Source organism: Haematobia irritans, chromosome 1 (assembly GCF_050003625.1).
Source record: "Haematobia irritans isolate KBUSLIRL chromosome 1, ASM5000362v1, whole genome shotgun sequence".
Lineage (NCBI taxonomy): Eukaryota > Metazoa > Arthropoda > Insecta > Diptera > Muscidae > Haematobia > Haematobia irritans.
In genome coordinates, this window is record NC_134397.1 from 213,358,943 (window position 1) to 213,377,799 (window position 18,857).

An 18,857-nucleotide genomic window follows, 5' to 3' on the forward strand; every position below is an offset into this window, starting at 1 on the left:
TCGATATTATGTATATGTATTATGGTAGTAGTAACTATTTTCGAAAGACCATGATAAATGGAGTGGCCTTTTGCTTAATCAAATTGAAAATTTTAGTCCGCCTATAGACTCGAAATCAAACAAATCGTTTAACGATGTTGCGGAAATTTGTCTTTATTGCCTTTTTGGCAATTTCGGTAACGGCCTTGAATTTACCAGGAGTACCAACGGAATTTTCCGACGATGATACAGTTCTATCGGCTATTTCAGGTAGGATATTAAAAAGTAAAAGTGATATTATGTGGCAAGTGATATAAATTAAATTAAAATAAAAAATAAATAACATAATAATACAATGAGATTAATAATTCTAAGTTGGTTTGTAGTGAAATTTATTTTTCTAATGTCTAAAATAATCGGACAAGACAAACTTCTATAGACTAGTTAGCAGTACTACACAGAAAAAAAGTAAACTATTTTATATGGAGAATGAACTACCTCGTGCCAAAATTGAACTTAATTCTACTTTATATTTTGAGATTTTCACAAAGCCTTATAAAAAATATGTTAAATTTATCATTAGATTAACTACGGACTTTTTTCCAGTGTATATTGGAAAAATGTTTGACTTACAATTAAAGATTATGTAATCTATATTTTAAGGCTCGGAATGCACCTCTAACGAAATTCTACCACTCATAAGAAGTGCATACGATACGGTCACACTGGGCAAATATTGGAGAGAAATCGAAAAAGGATTCATTACCACATTTCAGTATCTTTAGCTCATATTGGACATATTACAATATGGTAGGAGTATATTCCACAAATAGATTGACACTCATTTTGGTGAAATACTTGCCTAGTGCAACCATGTCCATAAACACTTTTGCTAGCGAAACTTTCGTTACAAAGATGTTACCGACTTTTTAATAGAGCTCGACCGAAGCGGTTTTTTTGGCCGAAGCCGATGTTTGGCAAAAAAAAGCTATAATCGGCCGAAGCCAAAATGATTATTTTCCTTTTTTAATTGGACAAATTTGGTGTGTTTTAGTTCAATATTATCATATTTTATTCAACAAAGGATAAAAACAACAATAAAAGGTAATTCAGTCCATGTCTTATAACATTCTTTTAGAACTAACAGACTTTTTAGTATTCAAAATTCTGTAGTTTGATATTATAATGACAAAAAAAATTTTTTTAAATTTTTTACGGGCCGATTATCGTTATTTTATTTATATGGAAATTTTGTCAAAATTTCATTTCTATAGAAAATTTTGTCACAATTTTTCTCCAAAGAAAATTTTGTCACAATTTTATCTCTATAGAAAATGTTGTCAACATTTTATTTCTATAGAAAATTTGGCAAAATTTTATTTCTATAGAAAATTTTGTCAAAATTTTACATCGATAGAAAATTTTGTCAAAATTTTATATCGATAGAAAATTTTGTCAAAATTTTTTTCCATAGAAAGTGTTGTCAAAATTTTATTTCTATGAAAATTTTTGTCAAAATTTTGTTTCTATAGAAAATTTTGTCAAAATTTTATTTCTCTACTTGCAGCAAAACTATCAACTAATTATCAGATAGAAAATTTTGTCAAAATTTTATATCGATAGAAAATTTTGTCAAAATTTTTTTCCATAGAAAGTGTTGTCAAAATTTTATTTCTATGAAAAATTTTGTCAAAATTTTATTTCTATAGAAAATTTTGTCAAAATTTTATTTCTCTACTTGCAGCAAAACTATCAACTAATTATCAGAATAAATTCGGACAGTTCACTAAACCCAACAGTGAACCACACTTGAAAAAACCAAGAATAACAAAACAAAACGAATGAGAAAAAGAGGAAGCAAGCTCAAAACAAACCCAGCCAACTGCACTCAAATCGATAATTTGACCGGTTGCAAAGGAAAAGACATATATTTGTACGAATTTATGTCGGCATAAGCCGGCCTTTTTCGGAAGGTTCAAGTGTGGTTCACTGTTGGGTTTAGTGAACTGTCTGAATTTATTCTGATAATTGGTTCATAGTTTTGCTGCAAGTAGAGGATGCTGACGAGGAATGTGGTAATTCCGAAACGTGCGTCCATCCAACCATCTTGCAGTCTATAGGGCTTTGCCCAAATAAATTGGACAAACATTCTTTTCCTCTGTTGGTTAAGCTACACTTGTAGTTTAGTCAATGTATGGTTTTAAGCTGGAATCAAAAACAACAACAATGATTAAAGTAAAAAAACCAACAATAACAAAGCAAAACGAATGAGAAAATTTTATTTCTATAGAATTTTATTTTGAAAAAAATTTATTTCTATAGAAATAAAATGTTATCAAAATTTTATTTCAATAGAAAATGTTGTCAAAATTTTATTTCTATAGAAAATTTTATCAAAATGTGATTTCTATAAAAAATTTTGGCAAAATTTTATTTCTATAGAACATTTTGTCAAAATTTTATTTCTATAGAATATTTTGTCAAAATTTTATTTCTATAGAAAATTTTGTCAAATCTTAATTTCTGTAGCACCTTTTGGTTAAATTTTATTTCTATAGAAAATTTTGTCAACATTTTATTTCTATAGAAAATTTTGTCAAAATTTTACTTCTATAGAAAATGTTGTCAAAATTTTGTTTCTATAGAAAATTTTGTCAAATCTTCATTTCTATAGAAAATTTTGTCAAAAATTTATATCTATACAAAATTTTGTCAAAATTTTATTTCTATAGAAAATTTTGTTAAAATTGTATTTCTATAGAAAATTTTGTAAAAATTTTATTTCTATAGAAAATTTTGTCAAATCTTCATTTCTATAGAAAATTTTATCAAAATCTTATTTCTATAAAAATTTTTGTTAAAATGTTTTTTTTTTATATAGAAAATTTTTTCAAAATTTTATTTCTATAGAAAATTTTGTCAAAATTTTATTTTTATAGAAAATTTTGTCCAAATTTTATTTTTATAGAAAATTTTGTCAAAATTTTATTACTATAGAAAATTTTCTCAAAATTTTATTCTTATAGAAAACTTTGTCAAAATTTTATTTCTATAGAAAGTTTTGTCAAATCTTCATTTCTATAGAAAATGTTGTCAAAATTTTATTTCTATAGAAAATTTTGTCAAAATTTTATTTCTATAGACAATTTTGTCAAAATTTTATTTCTATAGAAAATTTTATCAAAATTTTATTTCTATAAAAAATTTTGGCAAAATTTTATTTCTATAGAACATTTTGTCAAAATTTTATTTCTATGGAATATTTTGTCAAAATTTTATTTCTATAGAAAATTTTGTCAAAATTTTATTTCTATCGAAAATGTTGTCAAATCTTCATTTCTGTAGCAACTTTTGGTTAAATGTTATTTCTATAGAAAATTTTGTCAACATTTTATTTCTATAGAAAATTTTGTCAAAATTTTATTTCTATAGAAAATTTTGTCAAAATTCTGTTTCTATAGAAAATTTTGTCAAATCTTCATTTCTATAGAAAATTTTGTCAAAATTTTATATCTATAGAAAATTTTGTCAAAATTTTATGTCTATAGAAAATTTTGTCAAAATTTTATTTCTATAGAAAATTTTGTTAAAATTGTATTTCTATAGAAAATTTTGTAAAAATTTTATTTCTATAGAAAATTTTGTCAAATCTTCATTTCTATAGAAAATTTTATCAAAATCTTATTTCTATAAAAAATTTTGTCAAACTGTTTTCTTATATAGAAATTTTTTTCAAAATTTTATTTCTATAGAAAATTTTGTCAAAATTTTATTTTTATAGAAAATTTTGTCCAAATTTTATTTTTATAGAAAACTTTGTCAAAATTTTATTACTATAGAAAATTTTCTCAAAATTTTATTTTTATAGAAAACTTTGTCAAAATTTTATTTCTATAGAAAGTTTTGTCAAATCTTCATTTCTATAGAAAATGTTGTCAAAATTTTATTTCTACAGAAAATTTTGTCAAAATTTTATTTCTATAGACAATCTTGTAAAAATTTTATTTCTATAGAAAATTTTATCAAAATTTTATTTCTATAAAAAATTTTGGCAAAATTTTATTTCTATAGAACATTTTGTCAAAATTTTATTTCTATGGAATATTTTGTCAAAATTTTATTTCTATAGAAAATTTTGTCAAATCTTCATTTCTGTAGCAACTTTTGGTTAAATGTTATTTCTATAGAAAATTTTGTCAACATTTTATTTCTATAGAAAATTTTGTCAAAATTTTATTTCTATAGAAAATTTTGTCAAAATTTTGTTTCTATAGAAAATTTTGTCAAATCTTCATTTCTATAGAAAATTTTGTCAAAATTTTATATCTATAGAAAATTTTGTCAAAATTTTATGTCTATAGAAAATTTTGTCAAAATTTTATTTCTATAGAAAATTTTGTTAAAATTGTATTTCTATAGAGAATTTTGTTAAAATTGTATTTCTATAGAAAATTTTGTAAAAATTTTATTTCTATAGAAAATTTTGTCAAATCTTCATTTCTATAGAAAATTTTATCAAAATCTTATTTCTATAAAAAATTTTGTCAAACTGTTTTTTTATATAGAAATTTTTTTCAAAATTTTATTTCTATAGAAAATTTTTTCAAAATTTTATTTCTATAGAAAATTTTTTCAAAATTTTATTTTTATAGAAAATTTTGTCCAAATTTTATTTTTATAGAAAATTTTGTCAAAATTTTATAACTATAGAAAATTTTCTCAAAATTTTATTTTTATAGAAAACTTTGTCAAAATTTTATTTCTATAGAAAGTTTTGTCAAATCTTCATATCTATAGAAAATGTTGTCAAAATTTTATTTCTATAGAAAATTTTGTCAAAATTGTATTTCTATCGAAAATTTTGTCAAAATTTTATTTCTATAGAAAATTTTATCAAACTTTTATTTCTATAGAAAATTTTGTCAAAATTTTATTTCTATAGAAAATTTTGTCAAAATTTTATTTCTATAGAAAATTTTGTCAAAATTTTATTTCTATAGAAAATTTTGTCAAAATTTTATTTCTATAGAAATTTCTTTCAAAATTTTATTTTTATAGAAAATTTTGTCAAAATTTTATTGCTATAGAAAATTTTGTCAAAATTTTATTGCTATAGAAAATTTTCTCAAAAAAATTTTTTTTTATAGAAAATTTTGTCAAAATTTTATTTCTATAGAAAGTTTTGTCAAATCTTCATTTCTATAGAAAATGTTGTCAAAATTTTATTTCTATAGAAAATGTTGTCAATATTTTATTTCTATAGAAAATGTTGTCAAAATTTTATTTCTATAGAAAATTTTGTCAAAATTTTATTTCTATAGCAAATGTTGTCAAAATTTTATTTCTATAGAAAATGTTGTCAAATCTTCATTTCTGTAGCAACTTTTGGTTAAATGTTATTTCTATAGAAAATTTTGTCAACATTTTATTTCTATAGAAAATTTTGTCAAAATTTTATATCTATAGAAAATTTTGTCAATATTTTATTTCTATAGAAAATGTTGTCAAAATTTTATTTCTATAGAAAATTTTGTCAAAATTTTATTTCTATAGAAAATGTTGTCAAAATTTTATTTCTATAGAAAATTTTGTCAAATCTTCATTTCTATAGAAAATTTTGTCAAAATTTTACTTCTATAAAAAATTTTGTCAAATCTTCATTTCTATACAACATTTTTTCAAAATTTTATTTCTATAGAAAATTTTGTCAAAATTTTATTTCTATAGAAAATTTTGTCAAAATTTTATTTTTATAGAAAATTTTGTCAAAATTTTATTTTTATAGAAAATTTTGTTAAAATTTTATTGCTATAGAAAATGTTCTCAAAATTTTATTTTTATAGAAAACTTTATCAAAATTTTATTTCAATAGAAAATTTTGTCAAAATTTTATTTCTATAGAAAATTTTGTCAAATCTTCATTTCTATAGAAAATTTTGTCAAAATTTTATTTCTATAGAAAATTTTGTCAAAATTTTATTTCTATAGGAAATTTTGTAAAAATTTTATTTCTATAGGAAATTTTGTAAAAATTTTATTTCTATAGAAAATTTTATCAAAATTTTATTTCTATAGAAAATGTTGTCAAAATTTTATTTCTATAAAATTTTTTGCCAAAATGTTGTCAACATTTTATTTCTATAGAAAATTTTGTCAACATTTTATATCTATAGAAAATTTTGTCAAAATTTTATTTCTATAGAAAATTTTGTCAAAATTTTATTCCTATAGTTGTTTGCCTTTTAACTGGTTGGTAGTTCGTTCGGTGGATTAATCAAATATAGATTATCTCATAAAAAAATATAACAAAACAATATATATGCAAACTATTATCGCTTGATATCAAAGAAGTCTGTCAGAATATATGGAGCTTTGAAAGAAACTTGGTTATCTTTGACTAAAGTAAATGGCTTGATAAACTGCAAAATGAATTCCATTGAACTTTGATACTGAAATATTTGCAAATTTTAGTTTTGTTTATTCCCCACACACACATACGCAATATGATTATTATGTAAACTATAAAAATCTTTTATATTTTCCAGATGATATTGCCAATAAATTTACCGAGGAGTATTTACAATATCTGGAAACAGGTGTAGAATCGCCCACATTGAAACAAATCGCTACACAATTAAGCAAATCTCATACCAAGGACATTTTCACCACTAGTGCCAATGAATTAAGCACTGCTAATCAATTTTTCATGTGTACCACATGTCGGGCAGTAACCAATGTTGTGGCTCGCACTTTCCGATCTCCCGATGGAGAGTTGAATGGACCCAATGCCCAAGCCGATACCAAAAAGGTAGTTTTGGATTTGTGTGTCCGTCTTAATATACAAACCCGAGAAGTATGTTCGGGTTTGTTCGACTTGAATTGGGATATCATTCATTATATTATCATGAACTCGCAAGCTGATGCCCGCTCCTTCTGTAGTATTCTCCCCATTACTTTCTGTGATGTTAAACAAGAAGAATTCAATTGGTCGGTAACCATTGATAATGGCAAAGGTCTTCTGACGGCTCCCAAATCTACGGTTCCCAAGAAAACTTCCAATGATTTGACTATTGTACAACTTACCGATATTCACTATGATCCTGAGTATGTCGTGGGCTCTTTGGCTGATTGTGAAGAAGTCATGTGCTGTCGTGAAACACCTGCCAGTGGTATATCCGATGAAGCTAAGGCTGGTTTCTGGAGCGACTACCGTTCTTGTGATTCTCCACTGCATATGATCGAGAATGCCTTCGATAGCATCAAGGAGACAAATGAGAAAATTGATTATATCTATCAGACTGGTGATATTGTGCCGCATAACATTTGGTCCACTACCAAGGAAAGTAATATGGCAATGTTGACCGAGATCCATGATTTAATTGCCGAAAAATTCCCAGGCATTCCTGTATATCCTATTCCGGGTAATCATGAACCCCATCCTGCTAATATGTAAGTATTGCAAATGTTTTTGTAGAATTTCTTTATATGAAATTCTCCTCGTAAAAGAATTGCTGGCAAACACGTGGCCAGGCAACAACAATGCCTAGTGGTGAATTAAAAAATTTGATAATCAATGGCAACACTGGGGACTTGAGGATTTGATGGGGAATTTCCATAAATTTGGGGATTTTTACAAGATATCGGTTTAAACATTTTTAACAAATTTTTATTTCTATATATCAAAATTCAATTTCTATAGACAATTTTGTCAAAAATCCATAGAATTTTGTCAAAAATTCATAGAAGATTTTGTCAAAATTTTATTTCTATAGAAAATTTTGTCAAAAATTTTATTCCCATAGAAAATTTTGCCAAAAATTTTATTTCTATAGAAAATTTTGTCAAAATTTTATTTTTATAGAAAATTTTATCAAAATGTTATTTCTATAGGAAATTTTTTAAAAATTATATTTCTATAGAAAATTTTGTTTAAATTTTATTTTTTTTAGAAAATTTTGTCAACAGTTTATTTCTATAGAAAATTTTGTCAAAATTTTATTCCCATAGAAAATTTTGTCAAAAATTTTATTTCTATAGAAAATTCTGTCAAAATTTTATATTTATAGAAAATTTTATCAAAATTGTATTTCTATAGGAAATTTTTTAAAAATTATATTTCTATAGAAAATTTTGTTTAAATTTTATTTCTATAGAAAATTTTGTCTAAATTTTATTTCTATAGAAAAATTTGTCAAAATTTTATTTCTATAGGAAATTTTTTAAAAATTATATTTCTATAGAAAATTTTGTCTAAATTTTATTTCTATAGAAAATTTTGTCTAAATTTTATTTCTATAGAAAAATTTGTCTAAATTTTATTTCTGTAGAAAATTTTGTCAAAATTGTATTTCTATAGAAAATTTTGTTATCATTTTATTTCTTTAGAAAATTTTGTCAAAATTTTATTTGTATATAGAAATTTTTGTGAAAATGTTATTTATATATAGAAAATTTTATTTCTATCAAAAATGTTGTCAACATTTTATTTGTATATAGAAAATTTTGTGAAAATTTCTTAAAAAAATTGTCAAAATTCTATTTCTATATTTTGTCAAAATTTTATTTCTATAGAAAATATTGTCAAAATTTTATTTCTATAGAAAATATTATCAAAATTTTATTTCTATAGAAAATTTTGTCAAAATTCGACTTCTATAGAAAATTCTATTTCTATAGCAAATTTTGCCAAAATTTTATATCTATAGAAAATTTTGTCAAAATTTCATTTCTATATGGAAAATTTCGTCAAAATTTTTTTTATATAGAAGTTTTTTTTTCAAAATTTTATTTCTGTAGACAATTTTATCAAAATTTTATTTCTGTAGAAAATTTTATCAAAATTTTATTTCTATTTAAAATTTTTTCAAAATTTTATTTCTATATAGAAAATTTTGTCAACATTTTATTTCCATATACCAAATTTTCTCACAATGTTGTCACAAGTTTATTTCTATAGAAAATGTATGAAGTACCTCTCCAAAATCTACCAAAACATAAAAAATTCTACCAAACAATAAAACATCTACCATTTCTGGTAGAATTATACCATCTTTGGCAACGTGTCTACAAGGTGATCGAACTCAAAATTTCATATCTCTAGCATTTGGAAGAGCAATCTCTTGGAGTTGTAGTTCGAAATCTTGCTCTTATTGCAGCTTGCTGGATTTGACAAAATTTTAATTTTTAAGTTATTACTGATTTTCTACAGCAGAGCCTTTTGCTTTATTATTATTATTATTTGTTTTTTTTTCAAAACTAAGTATTGGGGATTTTTGTAAGAAATTTAAATTAAAATTGGGGATTTTTGGGGACGAGAACCAGAAAAATACTGGCAACACTGGTCGTAAGAACGACCAAAGATAATTGAGAAGAAGATGCAGCCTTGTCATAGCAAAACTGAAGCACCAGAGGACTCTGCCAACAAAATATCATAAAGTTTGCGTCGACGTGTCTCTCAAATGTACTGCCGTTTGCGTCGGAAAATATCATAACAGTTGTGTTTTTCATAAATTTCTGAATAAAAACCCACAAAAGCTATACCAAAACTATTGTAGAAAATTAAAATAAAACGTATGTGTATTTCAAAGCGAATATTCATTATGACTTTATGCGAATATTGCCGTTTTGAATTTATTCCTGGGCAGAGCTGCTTTTGAAAAGTTGACAAAACAATTTTTTTCTCATAGCCCTCTACACCTTGACATTTGTTTTCTCTTTATAAGAGCACAATGCTGAATCTTGTTATACTCAATTATCTTTGGAACGACCAAAGATAATTGAGAAGAAGATGCAGTCTTGTCATAGCAAAATTGAAGCACCAGAGGACTCTGCCAACAAAATATCATAAAGTTTGCGTCGACGTGTCTCTCAAATGTACTGCCGTTTACGTCGGAAAATATCATAACATCTGTGTTTTCGTAAATTTCTGAATAAAAACCCACAAAAGCAATACCAAAACGATTGTAGAAAATTAAAATAAAACGTATGTGTATTTTAAAGCCAATATTCATTATAGTTTTATGTGAATATTGCCGTTTAAATTTATTCTTGGGCGGAGCTGCTTTGGAAAAAATTGACAAATAAAACAATTTTTTTCTCATAGCCCTCTACACCTTGACATTTGTTTTCTCTTTATAAGAGCACAATGCTTAATCTTGTTATACTCAATTATCTTTGGAACGACAAAGATAATTGAGAATAACAAGATTAACAGCCAATTTCTCATATCCGAAACGAATGCTTTCGTTCGACTAGGTTGTCCAAAACAGCTGAATTTATATTAATTTCGGATATGAGAAATTGGCTGTAAGCCTTGTGCTCTTATAAAGAGAAAACAAATGTCAAGATGTAGAGGGCTATGAGAAAAAATTTGTTTTATTTGTCAATTTTTTTCAAAACGAAATGTCAGAAAATTAATTTTTGGAACTGGCACATTTTTTTAAAGAGAATAGTGGATCATATATGTATTATGAGGTCTATGCCTTAACCTTTCAACTTACACTCAATTTATATTCAAATTAATTATGTAGTCAGTTTTTGTTCATAAACGTATAACAGTTTTGTTTTGAATTATTTGCCATGCAACATTATATACATTTTTTCCTTTTTAATTTTGGGAATTCAATTTAATTCAATTAATATATTTTAAAACAATAAGAATTATATTTTATAAATACAAGAAGTTTTAATGCAAACATTTGAGCAACTTCACCTTCATATCTCAGCTTTCCTCACCTGTATGGATATGTTTTTAGATGCAGGAACACTAATGCTTCAACTTATTACTTGTATTTTTCAACTCATAGATTTGGTCACGAAGAAATTCCAAACAGCATGAACATCTATTGGTTATACGAACATTTATGGAAGGTCTGGCAACGTTGGTTACCTGAGGAAGCTAAAGAAACAATATTGAAAGGTGGCTATTACACCGTCTCACCCAGACCAGGATTCAGAGTTATTGCCTTGAATAATAACGATTGCTATCTGTTCAACTTTTGGGTTTTCTTCGATGGCAGCATCACCAGCCAACCTCAATTAGATTGGTTGCATGATACTCTATTGGCTGCTGAAAAAGCTGGCGAGAAGGTTCACATTTTAGCTCACATTCCATCGGGTAGTTCCGATTGCTGGTCTATATGGGCTCGTGAATACAATCGCATCATTGAAAGATTTAGTGATACCATTAGTGGAATCTTCAATGGTCACACCCACAAGGATGAAATGATTCTTCATTATTCACAAAATGGTCATCCCATGGGAATTTCCTGGAATGGTGGTAGTTTAACATCGTACACCAACAAGAATCCCAATTACAGATCATATGAAGTGGAACCTACAACATATGTAAGTTTCCGAATTATTATGCATAGCGAAAAATTGTTTTGACATTTGTTTGAAATACCGTTGACAGCAAGTTGTTGACCACTCAACATGGATTTTCAATTTGACACAAGCCAATGAAGCTGGAGAGAAGGCTAAACCAGAATGGTATAAGGAATACAAATTCACTGAATTCACCGATGACTTGAGTCCTGCTGGTATTAATGCTTTGTTGGAGAAAATGGCTGCTGAACCTTCAGTACTTCGCAAGGTTTGTAGAATTACAATATCAAATTTTTTTAACAGATTTTCTAAATATGTCATTGAATTATTCTCTTTAGTATTGGGAATATAAGGCTACATCTGCCGATCCTAAATTAAATGCTGGATGCAATGACAAATGTCTATTGAGCACAATTTGTTCTTTGGCCACTTCTGAGTATGGAGAGAATAGACGCTGCAAAGAATTGAAAGAAAAATTGAAGGAATCGGTGAGTTTGATTGCACATTTTTGTGTATAAATTATGTATACTAATATGGCGAAAATTATTATTTTAGTTAAACAATGCCCCTACTGACTCACCTATCGAACCAACTGATGATCCTGATGGTGATGGTTCTGCGTCACTTACTGCTTCCATTACCTCTATTGTAGCTATTTTATATGTAGTCAAACATATATTGTTATAATATTAAAACCTATGTTGAATTATAATTAAAGTAATTAATTAATACATAATTTATTTGGAATTCAAACCGAACAGTTACTGTCATGGTGAATTTAGGTAGAACTGTATACGTCCTCTTTGAGATGACTTTATTTGAAGTATGCCACAAAAAGTAAAATACGTTCCAACTCAAAAAACAAATCTTTATAAAGTTTGCGCAAGAGCAGAGCAAAAACTATTTTTCTAAGACACTTGGGACCTGATCGAAACCGAAACTTTTTACTATGACGAGATATAAATTTACTACGGTGAGAAAAAATTGCTAGTTTACTGTACTCATTTCTTTAACAAATAAAACAAATTTTTATTCGTTTTGAGATAACCAAAAATGCATGCAGAATAAAATTATAACGTCTTTGGACAAACTTGATGGGGAATGATCCAAAGCAACAATTGAAAATATTTATTTTGAACGGTCTGCCGTGGGTCTCTCTCCTCCGGTGCTATATGCGGTGGTCGAGCTTCGAGAACAGGATTAACCTTGTAGCTTCTCACCGCTTCAGCTACAGTATCCTCATGAATCCTTTTCAGACCTGCCTGGTATGCTGCCTGATACAGAGTCCCTCTTTTATAATGTCGGATTTCGCGCTCTAGAAGGTGAAGATCAAACCTTACATTCCTGGATGGAGGTTGCCTATCCACAAGATGTTGGATGGCTACTGCGATAGTAACCCGAGAGGTACTGCTTTGACAACATGTAATTGTGTCGTCGCACTGGGATGATCTTGGTCTCCGCATAAAGGTGATCCAGGGCTGTTCTGCGGAGGCATCCTGTTTCAGTTCTAAGTGAGCCACCGTGGTGCAATGGTTAGCATGCCCGCCTTGCATACACAAGGTCGTGGGTTCGATTCCTGCTCCGACCGAACACCAAAAGTTTTTCAGCGGTGGATTATCCTACCTCAGTAATGCTGGTGACATTTCTAAGGGTTACAAAGCTTCTATAAGTGGTTTCACTAAGTGGCCGTTCGGATTCGGCTATAAAAAGGAGGTCCCTTGTCATTGAGCCACCTAACCTAACCTAACCTTCAGTTCTAGGTTAGGTTAGGTTATGTGGCAGCCCGATGTATCAGGCTCACTTAGACTATTCAGTCCCGATGTATCAGGCTCACTTAGACTATTCAGTCCATTGTGATACCACAGTGGTGAACTTCTCTCTTATCACTGAGTGCTGCCCGATTCCATGTTAAGCTCAATGACAAGGGACCTACTTTTTATAGCCGAGTCCGAACGGCGTTCCACATTCCAGTGAAACCACGTAGAGAAGCTTTGAAACCCTCAGAAATGTCACCAGCATTACTTAGGTGGGATAATCCACCGCTGAAAAACTTTTTGGTGTTCGGTCGTAGCAGGAATCGAACCCACGACCTTGTGTATGCAAGGCGGGCATGCTAACCATTGCACCACGGTGGCTCACTTAGAACTGAAACAGGATGCCTCCGCAGAACAGCCCTGGATCACCTTTATGCGGAGACCAAGATCATCCCAGTACGACACAATTACATGTTGTTCTAAGGGCAGCGTTCTGACAGGTCTGTATGTTATTCCACTGCGTGTCGCTCGTTTGAGGTGTCCACACTGGCGCTGCATAGTTTACCACTGACCGACCAATTGCCTTATATATAGTCAACAAAGTTTCTTTGTCCGCACCCCAAGAGCTGCCGGCAAGCGACTTGAGGACCTTGTTTCTACAGCGGAGCTTATCACAATTTGGAGTGGCATGGGCAGACGACTTAATAAGGCTGTCGAATGTAACCCCGAGAATCTTGGGGTAATTTGTAGTCGGAATTACTTCGCCGTCGACTCTGACATTGAACTGTCTGCGTACTTCCGCCGTCCATGTTGTGAAAAGTGGCTGAGGAAGCTGGGAGATATCCTCAAATGTCTAGCAGGAAAATAATTGGTAGGTTGGTATAGTGGCAGCCCGATATTTCAGGCTCACTTAGACTATTCAGTCCACTGTGATACCTACTTCTCTCTTATCACTGAGTGCTGCCCGATTCTATGTTAAGCTCAAGTCCGAACGACATTCCACATTGCAGTGAAACCACTTAGAGAAGCTTTGAATCCCTCAGAAATGTCACCAGCATTACTGAGGTGGGATAATACACCGCTGAGAAACTTTTTGGTGTTTGGTCGAAACTGGGTTTGAACCCACGACCTTATGTATGCAAGGCGGGCATGCTAACCATTGCACCACGCTGGCTCTCGTAAATAACTGGTAAGATCTGCAAGGTAGACGTTTATTCGATCGCATATGTCATCAACAATGGCCCCGGATGCCATGATTGTACAGTCATTCGCATAAGATTCAATCTCGACGCCGTCGGGAGGGTGTGGAATAGAGGGCAGGTAGAGATTGAGCAATGTCGGAGATATCACTACCACCTTGGGGAACTCCGTGTTTCACTCTATGGGGTCTATAATTTTTGTACCTAAACTCCGTATACAACTGGCGTACACACAAATAATTTAGAACCCAAAGCTTGGTTCCTGCCGGTAGAGACGTATTCTCGATGTCCTCGAAGAGTCTGGCATGTTTGACCGTATTGAGTGCCACGATGACCGCCCTCTTGGGATGTGGGTTGATTAAGTCCACTATTAATGTGAGCAGAAATTGTATACAATGCAGTTGTCGTTCTGTGTACTTTCCCGAATCCATGTTGATGGTTGGCAGGTGGAAGGCTGGGAGGAGTAGTACAACAAGTATCTTGCCTACTGCCGAGAGAAGGGATATCGGTCTGTACGTTTCACCTTTACTCGAATCTTTGCCTGGATTCAATAGTGGAATCGCCTTACCCATCTCCCAGACATCGGGTATAATGGTGATTCCAAAGACCAATTGAGGAGTCTGGTCAGGTACTCAACTCCCAGTATTCCCAGATGCTTTAGCATTAGAAATTCCATGGAGGCCCAGCGCCTTGTATGGTTTCGCGCTGTTGATGACATCGGAAATGGTAATTGGCTCCGGGACCACGAATGCTACGAGTGGCTTTACTTTTCGCCCTTGTTGTTGCCAGGTTATAGGTGCCACCGTGGTGCAATGGTTAGCATGCCCGACTTGCATACACAGGGTCTTGGATTCGAACCCAGTTTCGACCAAGCACCAAACAGTTTTTAAGCGGTGGATTATCCCACTTATAAAAAGGCTATATCCCGGCTATAAAAAGGAGGTCCCTTGTCATTGAGCTTAATGCGCTTTACAAACTATCAGTTATTCCGGACGACAGTGCTCGTGTCGAACATATCCCATATCCCTGCCAGCATTTCAAAGTTCCATTTCATCCTCATCGCTACCACAGACTCGTAAATGCCACCACAACCATCGCGAACTGTGATGGGGGAAGCATATCAAAAAGTATAAAATGTACATGAAAGTATTTTGCCATCACTACTGTTAGAAGAGCCATTTTATTTTTTGTGAAACGCCAAGCGCAACTAGCTTGTTATATTTTATTTAAATAATAACGAAAATAAAGTTCTGAAAACATAGATATTACGCTTAAAATTGTGAAAGGTATATGGTGAACAATTTTTGACTTTCCAAATGGAATAAAGTGATAGTTTTTCAAATATTTTTCCAGACACGCTGCCTCCATTGGGAATAAAAGTACTGGCTGATAGACGCTACAACATTTAACTTACAACTTGTAACTCAACATCAATCTCTTATTAATGCATAAAAATGTGTTAAATGTGATGTGATAGTCGTATAAATGTTACATTTATGAGAATTTATAAATGTTTCATAAAATTAATAAACATCTAAACAATCGTGTTTTACTTGACCACAATGATTCTTTTACAACTATCTTAAAATGCACTTGGTCTGATTGTTTGAAGGGGCTCTTATTGGCGTCCTTCTAAATGTATCCAGAAGGGCTCCTAATAATTGCACTCATGCGATACTTTTTTGTAGTAACTTGGCGTGGTACAACTTCTCAATAGTGACGGCGCTTTTCCGAGGAGTTTTGGATATCGTAGACGACTGTTTTCGACGTAGTGGGGATTCTCAGAAGCGCCCCCAAATTCAAAAAATGTTGGCAGGGATATTGTGCACATTACAAGTTATGTCCGAAGGCATAATCGATACTGCTGCATGTTTATGGGATCGATAACACATTTACCCATTATTTAAGCGGACCTTAGACGGTCGGATAAACACTACGACAGAGGTTCGCCTATTTGTGGTGTGTTCGTTCAAGTTTTACCCTCACACTACACGAACAATTATGATAACAACATGAAGAAATAAGAAGAAGCATAAACATAAACAATGAAGATGGACGAAAAGTTAGGTGTAAAGCCATTTTTTAGTAAAAATGGAAGAAACAATAAAAATTCCAAGCTGAATTAGCGATCCGTCATTAATTTCATTCCAGAAATGCTTGTTTTAATTATGAAAATAAATTTGTTTTTGCTAATGTTTGGCGAACATCCCCTTACACGTGAAGATATGTGCCTCCCAACCGGAAAAAATCAAAGTTGTTTTGATTTTATGCCAACACTTCCCTGCAACACGCGAACATGACCTCCCTGCCAGCATTTCAAAGTTTCATTTCATCCTCATCGCTACCACAGACTCGTAAATGTCACCACAACCATCGCGAACTGTGATGGGGGAAGCATATCAAAAAGTACAAAATGTACATGAAAGTATTTTGCCATCACTACTTTTACAAAAGCCATTTAATTTTTTGTGAAACGCCAAGCGCAACCAGCTTGTTATACTTTATTTAAATAAAAACGAAAATAAAGTTCTGAAAACATAGATTTTACGCTTAAAATTGTGAAAGGTATATTGGTGAACAATTTTTGATTTTCCAAATGGAATAAAGTGATTGTTTTTCAAATATTTTACAGACACGCTGCCTCCATCGAATAAAAACACTGGCTGATAGACGCTGCAACATGTAACTCGCTACTTGTAACTCTACATCATCATTAATGCAAAAAATTATGTTAAATGTGATGTGATAGTGGTATAAATGTTATATTTTTAAGAATTTGTAAATGATTAATCAAATTAATAAATATCTAAACAAACGTGTTTTACTCGACCACAATGATTCTTTTACCACTATCTTAAAATGTGCTTTTTCTGATTGTTTGGAGGGTCTCTTATTGGCGTCGTTCTAAATTGATCTATAAAGGCACCTAATAATTGCACTCATGCGAAACCTTTTTGTAGTAACTTGGCGTGGTACAACTTCTCAATAGTGACGGCGCTTTTCCGACGAGTTTTTGATATCGTATATGATTGTTTTCGACGTACTGGGGATTCTCAGAAGCGCCCCCAAATTCAAAAAATGTTGGCAGGGTTGTAATCACTTTTGTTAAAAGAGCCGTTTGGAAGAGCGTATAGCTTCTTTTAAATTATTTTAAAGTAATATGGTGAAATACTATATGGAGCAAGTTGATATATTTATTCTTCCCAAAAACTTGAACAAAAATATAAACATAAACATAAGGCCGGTATGCACCTCTAGCGAAATTTTCGGTAGCAAAAATTTATTTAAGTCTACAACAACAAAAAAACAGGACTGTGTACACAAATTTTAAAACAGCTAATCGCTTTTAAAAATTGTTAATATATGTTCCAAATATTCCTCAAATAAATTGTTTATTATTTACAGACCTTTTAAAACTTTTACGCACACAATGATTGTAATAAATTAAATGTTTGCTGCCAAAATATGCTTTTGACAACCCTGTTATTTTCATTAGAGGTGCGTACCAGCTTACGAAATTGAACGCTATCGAAAATTTCGTTAGCATAAATATCAATGCATTTCTTATGGGAATGAAATTTTTCGCTAGAGGAAATTTTCGGTAGCAAAAATTTATTTAAGTCTACAACAAAAAAACAGGGCTGTGTACACAAATTGTAAAGCAGCTAATCGCTATTAAAAATTGTTAATACCCTGCCAACATTTTTTGAATTTGGGGACTCTTTTGAGAATCCCCACTACGTCGAAAACAATCATATACGACATCAAAAACTCGTCGGAAAAGCGCCGTCACTATTGAGAAGTTGTACCACGCCAAGTTACTACAAAAATGTTTCGCATGAGTGCAATTATTAGGTGCCTTTATAGATCAATTTAGAACGACGCCAATAAGGGACCCTCCAAACAATCAGAAAAAGTGCATTTTAAGATAGTTGTAGAAGAATCATTGTGGTCGAGTAAAACACGTTTGTTTAGATATTTATTAATTTGATTAAACATTTACAAATTCTTAAAAATATAACATTTATACCACTATCACATTACATTTAACATAATTTTTGGCATTAATGATGATGTTGAGTTACAAGTAGCGAGTTACATGTTGCTGCGTCTATCAACCAGTGTTTTTTTTTCATGGAGGCAGCGTGTCTGTAAAATATCTGAAAAACAATCACTTTATTCCATTTGGAAAATCACCAAATTGTTCACCAATATACCTTTCACAATTTTAAGCGTATAATCTATGTTTTCAGAACTTTATTTTCGTTTTTATTTAATTAAAATATAACAAGCTGGTTGCGCTTGGCGTTTCACAAAAAAAATGGCTTTTTTAACAGTAGGGATGGCAAATTACTTGCATGTACTTTTTGATGTACCTTTTCATGATGGTTGAAGTGACATTTACGAGTCTGTGGTAACGATGAGGTTGAAATGGAACTTTGAAATGCTGGCAGGGTATATGTTCCAAATATTCCTCAAATAAATTGTTTATTATTTACAGACCTTTTAAAACTCTTACGCACACAATGATTGTAATAAATTAAATGTTTTGGCAGCAAACATTTAATTTATTACAATCATTGCGTGCGTAAAAGTTTTA

At 30.3% G+C, this 18,857-nt stretch overlaps 2 protein-coding genes and 2 long non-coding RNA genes across 4 annotated transcripts in view; 3 read left to right on the forward strand and 1 right to left on the reverse strand.

The window, feature by feature from the left end:
• The window catches only part of aralar1 (calcium-binding mitochondrial carrier protein aralar1), a 510,884-nt gene that overhangs the window by 381,997 nt on the left and 110,030 nt on the right, over positions 1–18,857 (forward strand). The gene's annotated exons all lie outside the window — the stretch shown is intronic.
• Positions 81–12,062, forward strand: LOC142222558 (sphingomyelin phosphodiesterase-like). The gene is made up of 6 exons (XM_075292759.1): positions 81–249; positions 6,525–7,428; positions 10,785–11,325; positions 11,393–11,572; positions 11,643–11,792; positions 11,860–12,062. The coding sequence occupies exons 1-6, from the start codon at positions 135–137 to the stop codon at positions 11,989–11,991; spliced, it is 2,022 nt and encodes a 673-aa protein (XP_075148874.1). The 5' UTR covers positions 81–134; the 3' UTR covers positions 11,992–12,062.
• Positions 16,687–17,072, forward strand: LOC142219447 (uncharacterized). The gene is made up of 2 exons (XR_012717578.1): positions 16,687–16,822; positions 16,890–17,072. It is a non-coding gene; the product is annotated as an uncharacterized LOC142219447 (long non-coding RNA).
• LOC142219448 (uncharacterized) lies at positions 18,204–18,713 on the reverse strand. Its single transcript, XR_012717579.1, has 2 exons — positions 18,475–18,713; positions 18,204–18,417 (listed from the first exon to the last, which is right to left on the reverse strand). It is a non-coding gene; the product is annotated as an uncharacterized LOC142219448 (long non-coding RNA).